Below are 14,795 nucleotides of genomic sequence, written 5' to 3'. Positions count from 1 at the left end.
GGGGGTGGATATAAAGCCATTAAACACTCTTGTGGCTGCTGTGTATGGTTGTCTTGGAGATGCCAGTTGAAGAAGGTGATGTGTTTAACATTAGAATTAATGCAGCAGTCAGAGATACCCCTGAGAACATAAACTTCTTAGACATACACACTGCCTGTCTGCCATATATCAGCAGAGATTTGAGTCATATCTCACATATTTAAGGTAGATAAATAACCAACTGTCACACCTCATTGGATTACAAACTCTCTAACAATGCTTCATACAGACACCTGCTTTTCTGTGGTGGACTCACAGGAAATAACTATTTTATTGAGTCAGTCGTGTTAAATTGAAAAATAGTTATAAGTGACTAGTATTTTACTCTAGTCTTACTGATTATCTTTGCAGGAAAAGGCCAAGTTAAAAAATTAACAGGGCATAAAATATTTAGTCACTAGAAAATACAGTACTGACTGTTCTCATTTTACAATTGAAAAGATTTTTCATCCCTTGCTCAGGAAAGATGGGAGGTAGAAAAACGGTGTGGGCTCCAGCTACTAAGACTCACTGGGCAAGCATTTAGCCGTTCCAAGCCCCTCTTTCTTACCTATGGAGATTGCTGATAAGAATTCTCTGCACTGCTAATCATAACACAATTTTCATGAGACTTCTCAGTGTAAGTGTGTCTTGGAGATGCTAGTTGAAGAAGGTGATGTGTTTAACATTAGAATTAAGGCAGAGATAGCCCTGAGAACATAAACTTCTTAGAAGTACACCCTGCCTGACTGCCATGTATTAGCCATTGTTTCATTGCCCAAGTGTTTCACAGTGTATACTGGCTGCACTTAGCAGCCCAGTACATGTCAAGGGGTAAACGACATCCAACAATACTCTAGGGCTAACAGCTATGGACAGTCTCGTGCCAATAATGGAGGAGAATGAAATTAATAAATGAATACTACAGACATCATTTGAAACTCACAAAATACCTACATGGCCCTTCTTCCTAACCGAATAGCAGATGGGCCAGGTCTGTGTGTTTGGCAGGTAGCATGACCCCAAGACTTGAATAAAAGGAAATGTTCTAGGTGAACAGAGACATATCAGAAACAGCAACTCTGTAGAAGGGTCTAATTTGGGAATGTATTTGAAAACAAGGGATAAACATTCATAAAGGAAGAAAACGAACCTAGTACGGAATAGTTCTAAGTGCAAACATGTGGAACGCATATTCAAAGGAGACCAGAACACCTCTCACCTCAGCCTATGAGGGCAACATCACCTCGATATCATAACCAAAGATATCACAATAAACCACACCAATATATGTGATTGGCTACACACTTGAAAGCCCGCGGAAGAACCCTAGTAAACAGATCCAACAGTACATAAAGAACTGTATTTACTGAGTGGGGTTAACTCACAAGTGAGGCCCTCTTAACTTGAAAGCCAGCAGGATGCACTACACTAGTAGAAAGAATGACAAAAACTCATGATTGTCTCTCTATGTGCAGAAAGCTCATTTGGCAATCTCTAACATCCTTTCATGATGAAAACACTCGTCACAGCTGGAATCCAAGGGAATGGCCTCATCCTCATGAGGACCAGGTATGAAAGACTCACATCTAACAGATGGGATAAAAGATCACATAGATGAAGGCCTGAAGAGATCAAGATGCAGGCGTCTGTATTTACAGCTCTCACACAACAGTTTAGCCAAAGGCAATTAAAAAATAAATAATAAACTCAGATTACCTCCATTCACAGTTGGCATATCTTCTTCATAGACAAATCCTAAAGGTATTTCCAGAAAACTACTAGAACTGACAGATAAGTTCAGTACAATAGCAGAATACAAGGTCAGTGCCCAAAAATCGCTTATGTCCGTATGCCCTAACTTTGGGTGACCTGAAAATGAAATTAAGCAAACAGTTCCATCTACAATAGCCTGGAATAGAAGGAAACACCTAGGAGGAAATTTAACAAATGAAGTGTTTAAGTTGGACATTAGAAACTACATAACATTGTTTTTATCGTGGTTTTAGTGGGGTGGGGTTGGGGCTGGCTCACCTGGCAAGCCTGACAGAGATTGATCCCCACTATTTTAAACAGTATGTTTTGTTTGTTTGTTTGTTCTGCTTTCATTTTCCTGTTTATTAACAGATCAACTAGTTAGAGTAGCATTTCATAATGTACACTTTTAAAAACTGCTACATAAAAGGTTGGAGCAGGTTTGCAGATGAACTCAATTCAGTTGCCACCACCAAAATCAGTAGATTCCCAACAGTCTGCAACTGTAGCTCCAGGGAATCTTCAGCTCTCTTCTGGCCTCAGTGGGCATCCATATGCATGCAAAAACACACACTGACACAAGCACGCACACATACACACACACACATACACACAAGAATAACAAATCCTTAATAAAAAGATGCTACAGGAAATTAAAACCTTGTAGTTTTTGTTCCAGAATATGTAATTAGAATAAAAAATAAGCAATCAAAATCCCTAGCCTATTTAGCCTGAGTTTCCTAGCAACCAAAGCAAAAAAGTACACATTGTGAGACTCTGAGTTCTAGCTGGTGAAAAGAATGTTAGTGTTACCAGACAGATTTTTCTTGATTCCAAGTAAAGTGTTAGTTATACACAGGGTTATGAAGATAGGTCTCTGACTTCGAGTCTGCCACCAGTTAACTATATGCCATTGGAATAATGATTAATATTGAAGACCCTGGTTTTTTTTATTTTCTAAAGGTCTTCCAAGTATGAAATTGGATCATAATAATATATCATCCAACTGTAGCACCATTAATTTGACATTATTTGAAGGTCAAAGTTTTTATGAAGTGGATTGTTGAGGGGGAAGCAAGGAAAATATCCTTCTCTGTCTGGTTAGAAAAGTTTTGGTTTTCTCCAAAATTCAATTATATAGCCATTTTGTGGTAGGATAGATAAGTATTTGTGGTACACTACAGTCATCTTGGTGACAAAAAAACATAGGTGGAAAACTACCAAGGGGTCCTACTTGGTCTTATTATTTATGTAGTCCCACATGAGCAATAAAAGCTTTTCAATAATTTATGCAAGCCTAAGTGTGAGGTAGTTAGCTGACAAAATTTCAGTGTTCTTTAATAAAACAAATCCCTAGTGTGACATAGACCTGGCTAATGACCACCATAAAATAGATGGAAGCTTGTTTTGATGGTCATGTCAAAAGTTTTATTTTATGCTTGTGTTAAAATATCTCGTTGGAACTGCCTATTTGAACGATCCTATATCTGTTTTAATATTTAAAACGTAGAGTCCCATCTTACGCTGTTCTTGCCGGGGGTATATACACAGAATTGCCTTGCTAGTGAATCTGCCTTCTAAGATCTTTCCAATGTGGAAAAATGAGCTGCTCGCTGTACAGTCATGTCTGAGAGCAGTGTTCTGATCCTCTGTTGCCAGTCAGAGAATGATCCCCGAACTCCTTCCTGCCTCCTTTTCCTGCTCAGCCTTTCAAACATCTGCTGATAATAGACAGATGTGTTTGAGATCATCTTGAGCATCTTAAAACTAAGCTATTCTCTTTAGTTAAATAAAGGGTATGTTTTTTAAGATATGTTTTAATGATGAAGAGTGGAGTAAGTACATGTGCCCACCAGAGACTGGAGGAGGACCTCAAATGACTAGAGTTAAGAGATAGTTGTGAGCAGCCCAATGTGGGAGCTAAACGTGGGAGCTAGGAGCCAAACTCAAGTTCTCCGGGAGAGCAGCGTACATTCTTAATCCCTGATCCATCTCCACAAACCTAAGAGAAGGAATTTTCTAAACCAGCATGATTCTAGAAGGTCTCAAAGCAGGTATGTTCAAGAGCCGTGTAAGTAAGAAAGCTATAAAGGCTTGCTTTTGTGTTGGGCTGCTCCTCAGTGGCCGACCTTTTGTCTACAAAACAGGAGAGCCTGGATTGAATCCCTAATACCACAACCAACAAATAAGCATGAATAAGGCATGTAGCAGGAGGCGGGAGGCCATAGGCCTCAGTGAAGAGGGTAGGGCTTGCCTTAAAGGCATGCGGATTAAAATAATTACCTGTAATCCTTCTTTGACCTAGAAGGTTTGTTTTGTTTCTTTTCAAGTTCTCATGATCCACCAAGCTACAACTCCCGGCAGAAAACTTCAGTGTTCTGAAGCATCTCTGTAGACAAGTTCTCCTAACTATTTAAGCAGCTTCGATGTCTCCCATGTGGTGGGGTGTGTCCTAAATACTTCAGAAGTTCATAAGCCCAGAGCAGATGTTTCACTTGGTACTATGAAGTGATTTGGGGCATAGAGTCTTTGCGATAAGTAAAGTGTTTTCACTGAAGTTGCTGGCTGAAGAGATGGCATCTATCTACGAGAGATCTTTCTTTTGTTGTTCTGAAACAACTCTGTCAGCGGCTTGTCTAATGGCATCATAAAAGTTTGATGAGGAAAGATAACCATATCTGGTACCTTTGTGGATGCAGTTTTTTAGAACCATTTTATACCTTCTTCCTTAACATGGCTTCATCTTGCTTGCTAAGACATGAAGTGGTTAAAATAGAAAGCCCAGCCTCTGGTAGTTTTTGATCTGCTATTGGTCTGGAAAGCAGTGTGGGGAAGCGTTTCATAGTAGCTGTTTCCGTGAGGTCAGTCATGAAACACTTGACTCTACTCCTGGTCCCTTATCCTCTCAAGGAACTCACTTCTAAAGCCGTTTTCTTCCTGTCAAGTTTGTTCGAGATTCTGTTTACTAAAATAAAACAGTAATTAGAAATACAATTGGCGTATTCTGCTCATGTGAAAAAGTGTCAGGTTTAGTTCAAATTTATAAGGCTATTTAATTTCTGTTTAGATTAGGTATTATTTAGACTAGGTATTACTGTCAATATATACATTCTAGGAGCATATTGAATTCCCATTCTAACATGAAATGGAATAATGTGTGAATCACAGCTTCTAGAAACAGTGACAGCTGATAATCTTAGAGTTTTAAACTTCAGACGTAGTAGAAAATGTACTTTTTAAAACACATCTCTGATTTTCTTAAGGTAATTATTGCTTGGTTCAGTCCAACTCTGAATTCCTTCTGGTAGCATTGTAAGTGAACCACAGTGACAGGGAGGGATTTGGCTCATTGGTTCGCCTTGACTCATGCCACTGTAGGCCTCTCCCTTTAGAAAACTGTACCTGGGACTAAATGTACACTTCACAGAAACCTTAAGAAAGTATTTTCTGGGGCCAGTGAGATGGCGCTGTGGGTAAAGGCTCTTGCTGCCATGCACAATGACCTGAGTTCAATTTGGGGGACCCACATAGCCCTATACACAATCAATCAATAAATAAATGTAAGGAAATTTAAAGAAAATATTTTATCATAGAATAATGACAACTTAAGCCCGTGTGTCTCTGATAGTGTTTGCAAAAACAGTCTGCCTTATAATTGTCAACTGAACAATGTAAGCCTTTAGAATAAGCAACATTCACAAGTGTTCCGGTGTGTTGTTGCTTTACATAATTGGTTTTGAGCAGAACTTTAAGTGTGATACCTCTTGTTTCGTTGCTCTTTTACATTTTTCTCATACATCCATTTGCAATGCCTTCTACATCTTCTCCCACAGTGTCAAGTAATAGACAGCACTGAGCCGCGGGGTCCGCCTCTTGGCTCCACATCCTGTTATTGACTCTGACTCCGGATGCCTGGGCTTCTTCCGGTACAACATTGGATGCCATTGGTGTGAATCTTAGGATGGCTTTGAGACTTAACAGAGAAGAGCCTGATGCACACACACTAAGCATCCTGTACATGTACATTGTTAGCCGTATCTTTAACAATGCACCTGAGTGTGTGTGAGAATGTGTGTGTGTGTGTGTGAGAGAGAGAGTATGTGAGTGTGTGTGTGAGTATGTGAGTGTGTGTGTGTGAGAATGTGTGTGTGTGTGAGAGAGTGTGTGTGTGAGTGAGTGTGTGAGTATGTGTGTGTGTGAGTGTGTATGTGTGAGAGTGTGTGTGAGAAGTATGTGTGTGAGTATGTGAGTGTGTGTGTGAGTGTATGTGTGTGTGTGTGAGTGTGTGTTTGTGTGAGAGTGTGTGTGAGAGAGAGAGTGTGTGTGTATGTGAGTATGTGTGTGTGAGTGTGTGTGTATGTGCACGCACTCTCCCTGAAGTATTGTCGATTCCAGTATTTTCTGCTTCTAGTTTTTATATTTTGATGTGTGTGTGTGTCTTCTTAGCCTTGAGAGATGGTCTTGGCCTTTTATTCCTTTTTTTCTTCCTCCCTCCCTCCCTCCCTCTCTTCCTTCCTTTCACTCCTTTAGAAACTCCAATTTCAGCAGAGGGCATCTCTTCATATTGACCTCACCCATGACAAATGCCCTTGTATTACCTGCTGATTACAGCTTACCGTCATTTTCTTTTTCCACGGCAGCTATGTAGTGCCTTCGGTTTATTAAATGGAGCTGTTTCTCCATGTGACTTTCCCAGACTCTCTGGATTTAATTCTAATTTAACTTGCCACTCCAAGCCTGATTGTGCTGCTGCTAAAGTCAGGATTTGTTCTTTTTTTTTTCTCTCTCTCAGGGACTAAAATTACCACATGGGCCTCAGAAAACCCTCAGGCATGTATCAGTTGATCTAAGTGGGCTGGCCTTCTGGGAAATAGAGGAGGCATGAAGTTACGGCTTTTAAAAATATTTATCTGTTTATTTATTTTTGTTGTTGGTGGTGGTGCTGTGAGTATGTGTGCGCATGCATGTGTGCATTTTCATATGTATAATGGAGCTCATTCACATGCCTCAGCACACAAGAGGAGGTCAGAGGACAACTGGAGAGTTGGTTCTCTCCATTAAACATTAAGTGTCTTTCAGGGATTGAACTCTGGTCTGTAAGATTGCACAGTAATTGTCTTTGCCCATTGCATATCAGGCCAGCTGCAGTCACTGGTCTTTTGAACTATAAGGATTTATTTAGAACCAACTTTATGAACACAGCCTTATCACGGCCATTTTGAAAATACAAAGATTTTCACTGAATGCAATTGAAATAGTCCTGAACCTGGAGTGCAGTCATCAATGACACACTGACAGTCTTTAGAACAAGCCTAACTTGTAAACTACCGAGTCAGCAGGGATCCTCAACATCATCTAACCAGAGAGCACACTGCTCTGAAAGCACAGGGTGTGAAGGGTAGAGTAGAAACCAGAGAGAAGGATGCTGGCCATTCTGTTGCTGGCCATTCATGCTCAAGAGAAGCCCCAGAACGAGACCCTGTGAGGGCGATGATTCTGGGATCAGGGTCATTCATGTTCCTCTGCTTATGTACCCAGGGAACCTGCAAGAGATCCCAGCCACCTACCTAGGTATTCCAGCAGTCATACTGTGTTTAGAAAGCCAGGCTCCTGAGCTGCTGCAAGAACTGTAATCTTTATAGGCACGTATTTATTTATAGTTAACCCTGAATCCCCAATATCCAGTCCCATTTAAAATAGGAAGCTTGGGGAAGGAGGCAGAGGAGTGAGGACTGAGTGTCTGTGATCTAAAGGCTCAACAATGGAACAATCCAATGATGACTAGTCAACTCAAGAGGAAACACGAAATGAAGCAGAAATGCCTTCCTTATGATGCATTTCTTAAATGCTCACCACCTCCTAGGCTGTAGGACGAAACCTTACCAGGTACCAGTACCTTGACCGAATGGTACCAAACTTGGTCATGGAATTGCCTCAGCCACACCCTTTCCCTGCTGTGGTCCACAGACAGTGCCTGCTCGCTGTGGATTGCACACAGTGGCTTCCAGACCGTGGCCATCTTGCATAGCACTGGGTTCACCTACCTTCCTTCTGTACTCTGTAAAGTTTTCTGCATGTTTGGTCCTCTTTAAGCGTAGCTCACTACCTTTCTGCAGAGAAAAATCCAGTCAGTAGCACCAAAAGGGTCAGCTTTAAAAATGGTACTTCCTCTGTGTCCGCTGACAGAACCTGTGCTCTTGAAAACAGGGAAGTGCAGACAAAGAAAAGCACTGCTCAGAACCAGCCTTACTGCATTCCAGCCGTCAGGTACATACCTCTTAGAGGTGTTTTACAAGACATTTTTGCTGTACAGGTTCCTTTACATGGCTGTTCTGTGTAACATCTAAAAATATTATTCTTTAGAATGAGGAAGAGCAGAGACTAAGGCCTGAGCAGGAAGGACGTCCATGGCATACTTCTTTGCCTTGATTCAATTCTAAACTCATTAAAGCAGGGTCTTGCCGTGGCCAGCCTGTGCTCATCAGTTAACTGGGGGATGGATTTTTATCCCAGGTACCTTCAAGACCACTGAAAGCTGGTTTGGTTTCAGAAATTCTTGGCAAGATAACTGGTTAAAGTCAACCACAAGCAAAAGCTGTGGTTGGGTTTATATGGGTTGACATTAGTATTCCTATATTAATGCATAGGAAATAATATAAAAAAAACAGTGTACTTGTTATAGAACTTAAATTTCAACTTAATGGAAACAAACACTAGCATTGTCTTGATTTATGAAAGATGCCAAACATCATACAACACAATAAAGGACTTTCTTTTCTAAAGCTCCTTGGGCCAAAATCTATATTTATTTGCATGGTCACATAGTCAAGAAATGAATGGTTTTCGCCGTATCGGGAACACACGGTCTTCTTGTTCAGAGGAATCCCACTCAGTGCTGGAATCACGCTGAGGACTAACTCAAGCTGTCCTTTCATGTTGTTTTGACTCTTTTCACAATAGACTCCTGTCCCAGTGACTGAGTCCATGACATGGAAAACCACAAATCCACGCTGATTGATAATGGGGGCTTTAAACGTGGCTCAGCGAGCAACACAGCCTGCGTTCTTTCACTCCGGAACAGATCTCAAGTCAAACTGCTTGAGGCTCCATGAACGGTGTTTATGTTTGATCTTACCTTCTCTGAAGCCTTGACTGCCTGTCCTGCTGTTTGTAGACAAGAAAAATACACTACAAAACACACACACACAAAAACAGGAATAAGCTAGGAGATGTTGTAAAACCGTTGGCTGAAGGAAGGGAATAGTGTGGTATCAGAAACAGGCCCTACTTGTCACTTCAGTGATGGTGCTTTAAAATGAAGGATGAAGCACTCTCATAATCCTTCCTCAGATCAGCAGACTGAGACATGTGGGCAATTACGTATTAGATTAAACTCAGATGCTTAATGCTTAAAAGGTGATGTGGTTGGGGTGAAGTTAGAAGACTTTGCAAAGTTATGACATTGATGTAGCTTTACTTATAGTGTTGAAAAACCCCGTGGTCATATTATAAATTTCTATAATTGCAGATTATATATATAGTAACATATTTAAACATGTATGACATGAAGGTACGTAGGTGCGTAGGGGACCGGAGGGGCCTTAATGGGAGGATTAGGTATGAGAGAGAAGGACGGTATAGGGGAGATGTGCTCATCATATGGCCTACACCTATGTGTAAGGAGACCTATGTAGCCACAGGGTCATGGACAGTGGATACATTGTAACAGAACAGTTATCACTGGAAACATCTAAAGAAATTGGTAGTGGCTGCTCCTGGGGAGGAGAAAAGTTGAAAGGGATGGACCAAGAACATGGGGGCATCCTCATCTTGGTGTTCAGTTCTTAAAAGAGATGAATTGCTAGTCAGAGGGCTTTTTTTTTTTTTTTTTTGCATTTATTCTTTACAGGGAGTAGGAGAGATGTCTGTGTGTGAGCGTGCATACCTGCGCCATGGCATTGTCATGGTAGCTAGAAAGAAGCAGAGTTGAGTCGGCTCTCTCCTTCCACCATGTGGAGCCTAAGGTTCTAACTCAGGTCAGGTGTCAGCCTCTGTAGCAAGCACTGCCAAGCTGTCTCACTTCGGCCCCCTCCCGACCCCAATGATATTCATTTTGATGTTTAAAAATATGTAGAATAGCTAGTAACAAACACATAGAGACTCCTCAAAACAAAAACAGCAAAACAGGTTCAAACCTGAAGCGGCGAAAGATCCTTCCAAAATGTTGGTCATGGTAAATGTGTCTTACAGAAACAGGGGTGCCTGTCTCTTTATTGTATTCCATTGTGATTTTAGAGAACTTCATGGGTAACTAATAAAAAGATGAGTCATGTACTTTCTGTCTCAATCAAAAGAGATTAAGATTTGAAAAAGGTACATGTAAATGAATTACCTGACATTACAAACTAATCCTGTTTTTCTACTGGGCATTAAAATGAAACAACATGCAAGTCCGGGCCAGACCTCATAGTTAAAGTCTTTTTTTTCCCCCCTCATAATAGTAGTACAGCTAATCTTTAAAGACAACGCACTTTATTCCTCACCACAAAAACACACCAAGTAGGAAAGTTAAATATCAAGTAAGTTTCTCTGCCCAGAAATTGCTTGTCGTGAGTCACCTTGTTGATGTACTGAGACCAATTCTTTCACCCTGACCTCAATTGTTTTGAAATGTGCACTGTGATTTGCATGGTTGTATAATTCTACATGCAGCTCAGACACCCCTATTGTTAAGTATCTTCGTATTGACATATTCTAGAGTAGAACGTCTCAAAATATTGTCTAGAAAGACTCTTTAGACTTAAAAAATTGAGCTGCTACGTTAGCACCTGACAAGGGATCCTTTCTTGCTTGCCTCTGCTGACACTTGCTTTTGGAGTTAGTTGTATTAGACTGGCTTGGTGGATTTAGGTGTTTAGAAACAGGTTTCATTATGTACCCCAGGCTAACCTCCAGCTCTGGCTCCTCCTGCCTCAGCTGCTCACATGCTGAGATTACATGCCTGTCTCCCAGCATGCCTAGCTTGCTGTTATAAACATTGTTTTTTTTTTTCTTTCTCCAGAACTCTTTAAATAAAAATAGCCACGCTACTTTCTTTAGCTATTGAGAAACATCTGGGAGATGAGAGCAGTGTGTATGAGCGTGGAGCCCATGAGGCTGCAGAGTCCATGGCCGTGTTCTCAGCCTGCTAAGGACCCAGATCAAGGGCTGGGCTTCTCCTTGTGTAATGTGCTCCTTCTTCTTTTTCAGTTCAATCTCACCATTTAGCATTGAGAGCACAAGACGCCAGAGACGATCAGAGTCCCCGGACTCCAGGAAGCGGCGCATCCACAGATGTGACTTCGAAGGGTGCAACAAAGTGTACACAAAAAGTTCTCACCTGAAGGCACACCGGAGAACACACACAGGTACCCCTGTGGGCTTCTCACCAGGGGGTGGGGGCAGTGGGAACTGACAGCAGCTCCCCCTGGGCTCATTAGTGTATGACAGATACTCTCAACATTTCAAGTGTGGGCCATTCCTTCTTTCTTGCATACATTTTTTTTCTAAATTCTGTGAATGGAATGAGCTACTCATCTTTCTGGTAATCATTTTTGCTACTTAATAATTGTGTAATTTATTAGGTTTTTAAAATATCCACAGGACACTTCAAACTGAACAAAATTCTTCCCTTCCTTCATTCAAGCTTACATCTAACTCACCACCATCCTTGGGGCACCTGTGTTCTGTTTTCAACACTCTTCCTCTTTATTTTAGTTTTAGTTTTAGTTTTTTAAGACATGGTTTTTCTGTGTAGCCTTGGCTGTCCTGGAACTCACTCTGTAGACCAGGCTGGCCTCGAACTCAGAAATCCGCCTGCCTCTGCCTCCCAAGTGCTGGGATTAAAGGCGTGCGCCACCACCGCCCGGCAACCCTTTTTCTTAAGTAGCAGAGAAATAAACTTAAAACTCAAAATGTACGTGTGTGTGTGTGTGTATGTGTGTGTGTGTGTATGTGTGTGTGTGTGTACAAAGCAGCACTGAAGGTATTTTTAAAACCAGTTCCATAAAATCCTGTGTGATTCCTTGGTAGTTGTTGTCACATAGGGAGGGGATTTTCAATACTTACAGAGAATAGAAATTGATTCCACAAGTAATTCACAATTTTGCCACAACTCAACTATCCATCCTTCCATACCTGTGCCCACTCATCTAGCAAGCACTGGTTGCCATTATTAGTGCGGCCCTAAGCTGGCATCCCCTGGGCTCCTTCTGGGTGCACTCAATGGGAGCTACTGGCAAGAAACAAAAGACAAAAGAAGACCCGTCACCACTCGGCCTTCCCTCCCAAGTGGCTGGTGACTGAATTCAGTGACACTCAAAGGAACAGATGAGACAGGGTGACAGTCATAGCCTCCCTGGAGAAGCAGGCCACAAACCAGCAAGTCCTGTCAAGTCCCTGTCGTTGACACAGAAGAGGCCCCAGCAAGGTTCTCTCATGGGAAACTCCAAGCATGATAGAATTCTGTGTGACTGTGTAAAACGTGTTCTCCCTCATATCAAAATAACCACTCGAGGCAAACCACTTCCCAGATTAAATTGTAAAATCATCTAAACGGACCTCCTCTGCCATTTTTTTGAGCCCATGTTACTACATCTGTTTGCAAAGTCATGGGCCAGAAGCATTAATCACACATGCTATCTACAGGGGCTTGCAAATAGGTGCAACATGCTATAAATTCATGAGTTTAATTGGAGTCGCTCCACAATTGCACTCATAAGCATATTTTGTCATGCTGGTCATTATTATAGCTCACAGGCTTCAGAACTGAGTAGGACCATTGACCACTCCACCCCACCCGAGCCCAGCAGCCTGCACAGCACCTTCAGTATTAGCAGAAGCAAGTGTTCTGGTCAGTACCCAGTTAGTTTCTGCATACCCCATGGCCAAAGTATATGATGATTTTAGCAATGGGGTCTTACAATCAAGTACTGTTGGGTAACCAAGACCTATAGCTTTTATTGTTTGGGGGTGTTCAACAAAGTCAGGGAGAAATATCCCATACCTGGCTCTGGAGTTTATATTTGGCAGTCTGTGACTTCTGGGAGAAGTGGCGTGTCCTGAGCAGGGCGACTCTAATGATACAGGGAGGCAACCAGAAGAAAAGTCAGTGGCCTGTACCGTTTTAGGGGTCACTTGGACCCTCCTGACCAATATCCCCATCTGGAACTGGAGGTTTTGTTAGCTGGTCTACGATTTCTGGTTGTTCCTCTGTGCTTCTCCTCTACTTCCAATCTTTTCCTCACATTCTACTTAATTCTATGTTCTTCCTTTCCCTTTGATCGTATACTTCCTCATGAGAAGTTCTCATCTTTCTTAGGCACTACTTTTAATTTTGTGGTATAATGATTTACTATGGTTCTGGGAATCGAATGCACAGCACTGCATATGCTACCAACAGGTGGACCAGCAGGGTCCATTCTCAGCCCACTGGACTGTTTTTAAATCACATTCTTAGTTATTAAGACTAATAAGTGAGCATAAAGACACGAAAGACCACAAGCAGGAAGTATGGTGCGTTCATGCCCTAATAGTTATGGGGAAATTTCTATCCACACACACACAAACCCACACACAGAGAAATTGTCTTCCATGAATCATATGTTGAGCTTATTCCTATTCTTCTTGAGCTTTCTGGAATACATATTAACCTCATTTTCACACAGACACACCCCCATCCTATTCATCCAAGTGATACATAGCAAAAGAGAGGAGGGTTTTAAATCGGGTGTGATTAAAGAACGGATTTCCCCAGGACTATTGGATTTCATCTTACGGGTTTTAACATATACTAAGCGAGTTGAAGAGACGTCAGTTATTCCCCATGATTCAAAGCAACATAAACCATGGACTGCTGAAGGTGAATTAGTAAGCTTGAGTTATTAGTAAGATGAACTCATAGACTTTGAAGGTCACAGGACAGAGTATGTTTTCTAATTAGAGGGAGCCCTTGCCTATCAACCTCTCACAGGAGCGAGTCACTACTCCGCAGTCTTCCACACACTTGTGCATCCTTTGTCTTGTTCAATCTGCACAGCGGCCTGGCAGCTGCAGCTGTGTGGCTTTTTTTCTCTTGCCCCTATATTAGGTTCTCCACCTCTCCTTATAAATGTCCACCAGCAGCTTGTTCAGCAGCAAGACATTGGGTGGAAGTTGAAGACAGAGTCCTGTCCTCTTATTGAATGACCCTTATGGTGTCGTTTGGGGGCTTCCAGATGGATGGGGATCCCTTAAATGATCACACGTTTTCTGATACTCACTGGCAGTCACTGGGCCCAGTGGGCAAGCACCATCTGATCTCCAGGGTAGACACTCCCAATTGTGACAGTTGTGTGTTTCTAGGTACTTTCACGCTTGTCTCATTATGCTGTCTTTATAAAGTTTGTGTCCCATATATACTGAGGGAAGAGAGATTTATGGAAGTCTCTTAATGTTTACAAAAGAACTTTAAGTCTCCTGGAAGTTAACTCTATTAGGGGCATCTAGATCAAGTCATGCTGCCAACCAGATCTAGGTTATCCATTGTAGTAGATAGAAACTGATTAATTTTTAGACCTAAACTTGTAGTGTTTGAGCTATCCCTAAAATGATGACCTCCCTTGGGAGTAGGATTGAGGCAACTTCTGGGGACCCAGAAAAATCTTGCTGTAATGTTGGCAGCCTGGGGATTTATATGTACTTTTTCCAAAAAATACATATTACAAGCCTACTGTAGTGACTTATTGTATTGTGTTAAAATCAGTCTGGCAAAAGAATCTGAATAATACACACACACACACACACACACACACACACACACAATGTCTTCCTTCATGTTTTCCATCTTTGCCAGTCAGATGAGCAGATTGAACGTGACAAATCCAAAGAAAATGCCCTGAGTTGTAATTCTTTTTTAAAAACAAAACAAAACAAAACAAAACTTTTATTGCATTATGATAAGAAAAGTTACATGATTTCAATTTATCTGAATTTGTTAACATTTA

At 41.5% G+C, this 14,795-nt stretch overlaps 1 protein-coding gene across 14 annotated transcripts in view; it reads left to right on the top strand.

Annotated features, from left to right (window-relative positions):
• Klf12 (Kruppel like factor 12) overlaps positions 1-14,795 on the top strand; it is a 411,614-nt gene that overhangs the window by 362,241 nt on the left and 34,578 nt on the right. For all 14 annotated transcript variants that reach the window (XM_031362759.1, XM_031362763.1, XM_031362770.1 and 11 more), the window contains one exon: positions 11,023-11,180. In XM_031362759.1, the coding sequence (XP_031218619.1) occupies positions 11,023-11,180 (158 nt within the window). The remainder of the gene's footprint in view (positions 1-11,022; positions 11,181-14,795) is intronic.

This window comes from Mastomys coucha, unplaced genomic scaffold (genome assembly GCF_008632895.1).
Source record: "Mastomys coucha isolate ucsf_1 unplaced genomic scaffold, UCSF_Mcou_1 pScaffold9, whole genome shotgun sequence".
Taxonomy (NCBI): Eukaryota; Metazoa; Chordata; class Mammalia; order Rodentia; family Muridae; genus Mastomys; species Mastomys coucha.
The sequence above is the reverse complement of the archived record's forward strand: the minus strand, read 5'-3'. Positions and strand labels throughout refer to the sequence as shown.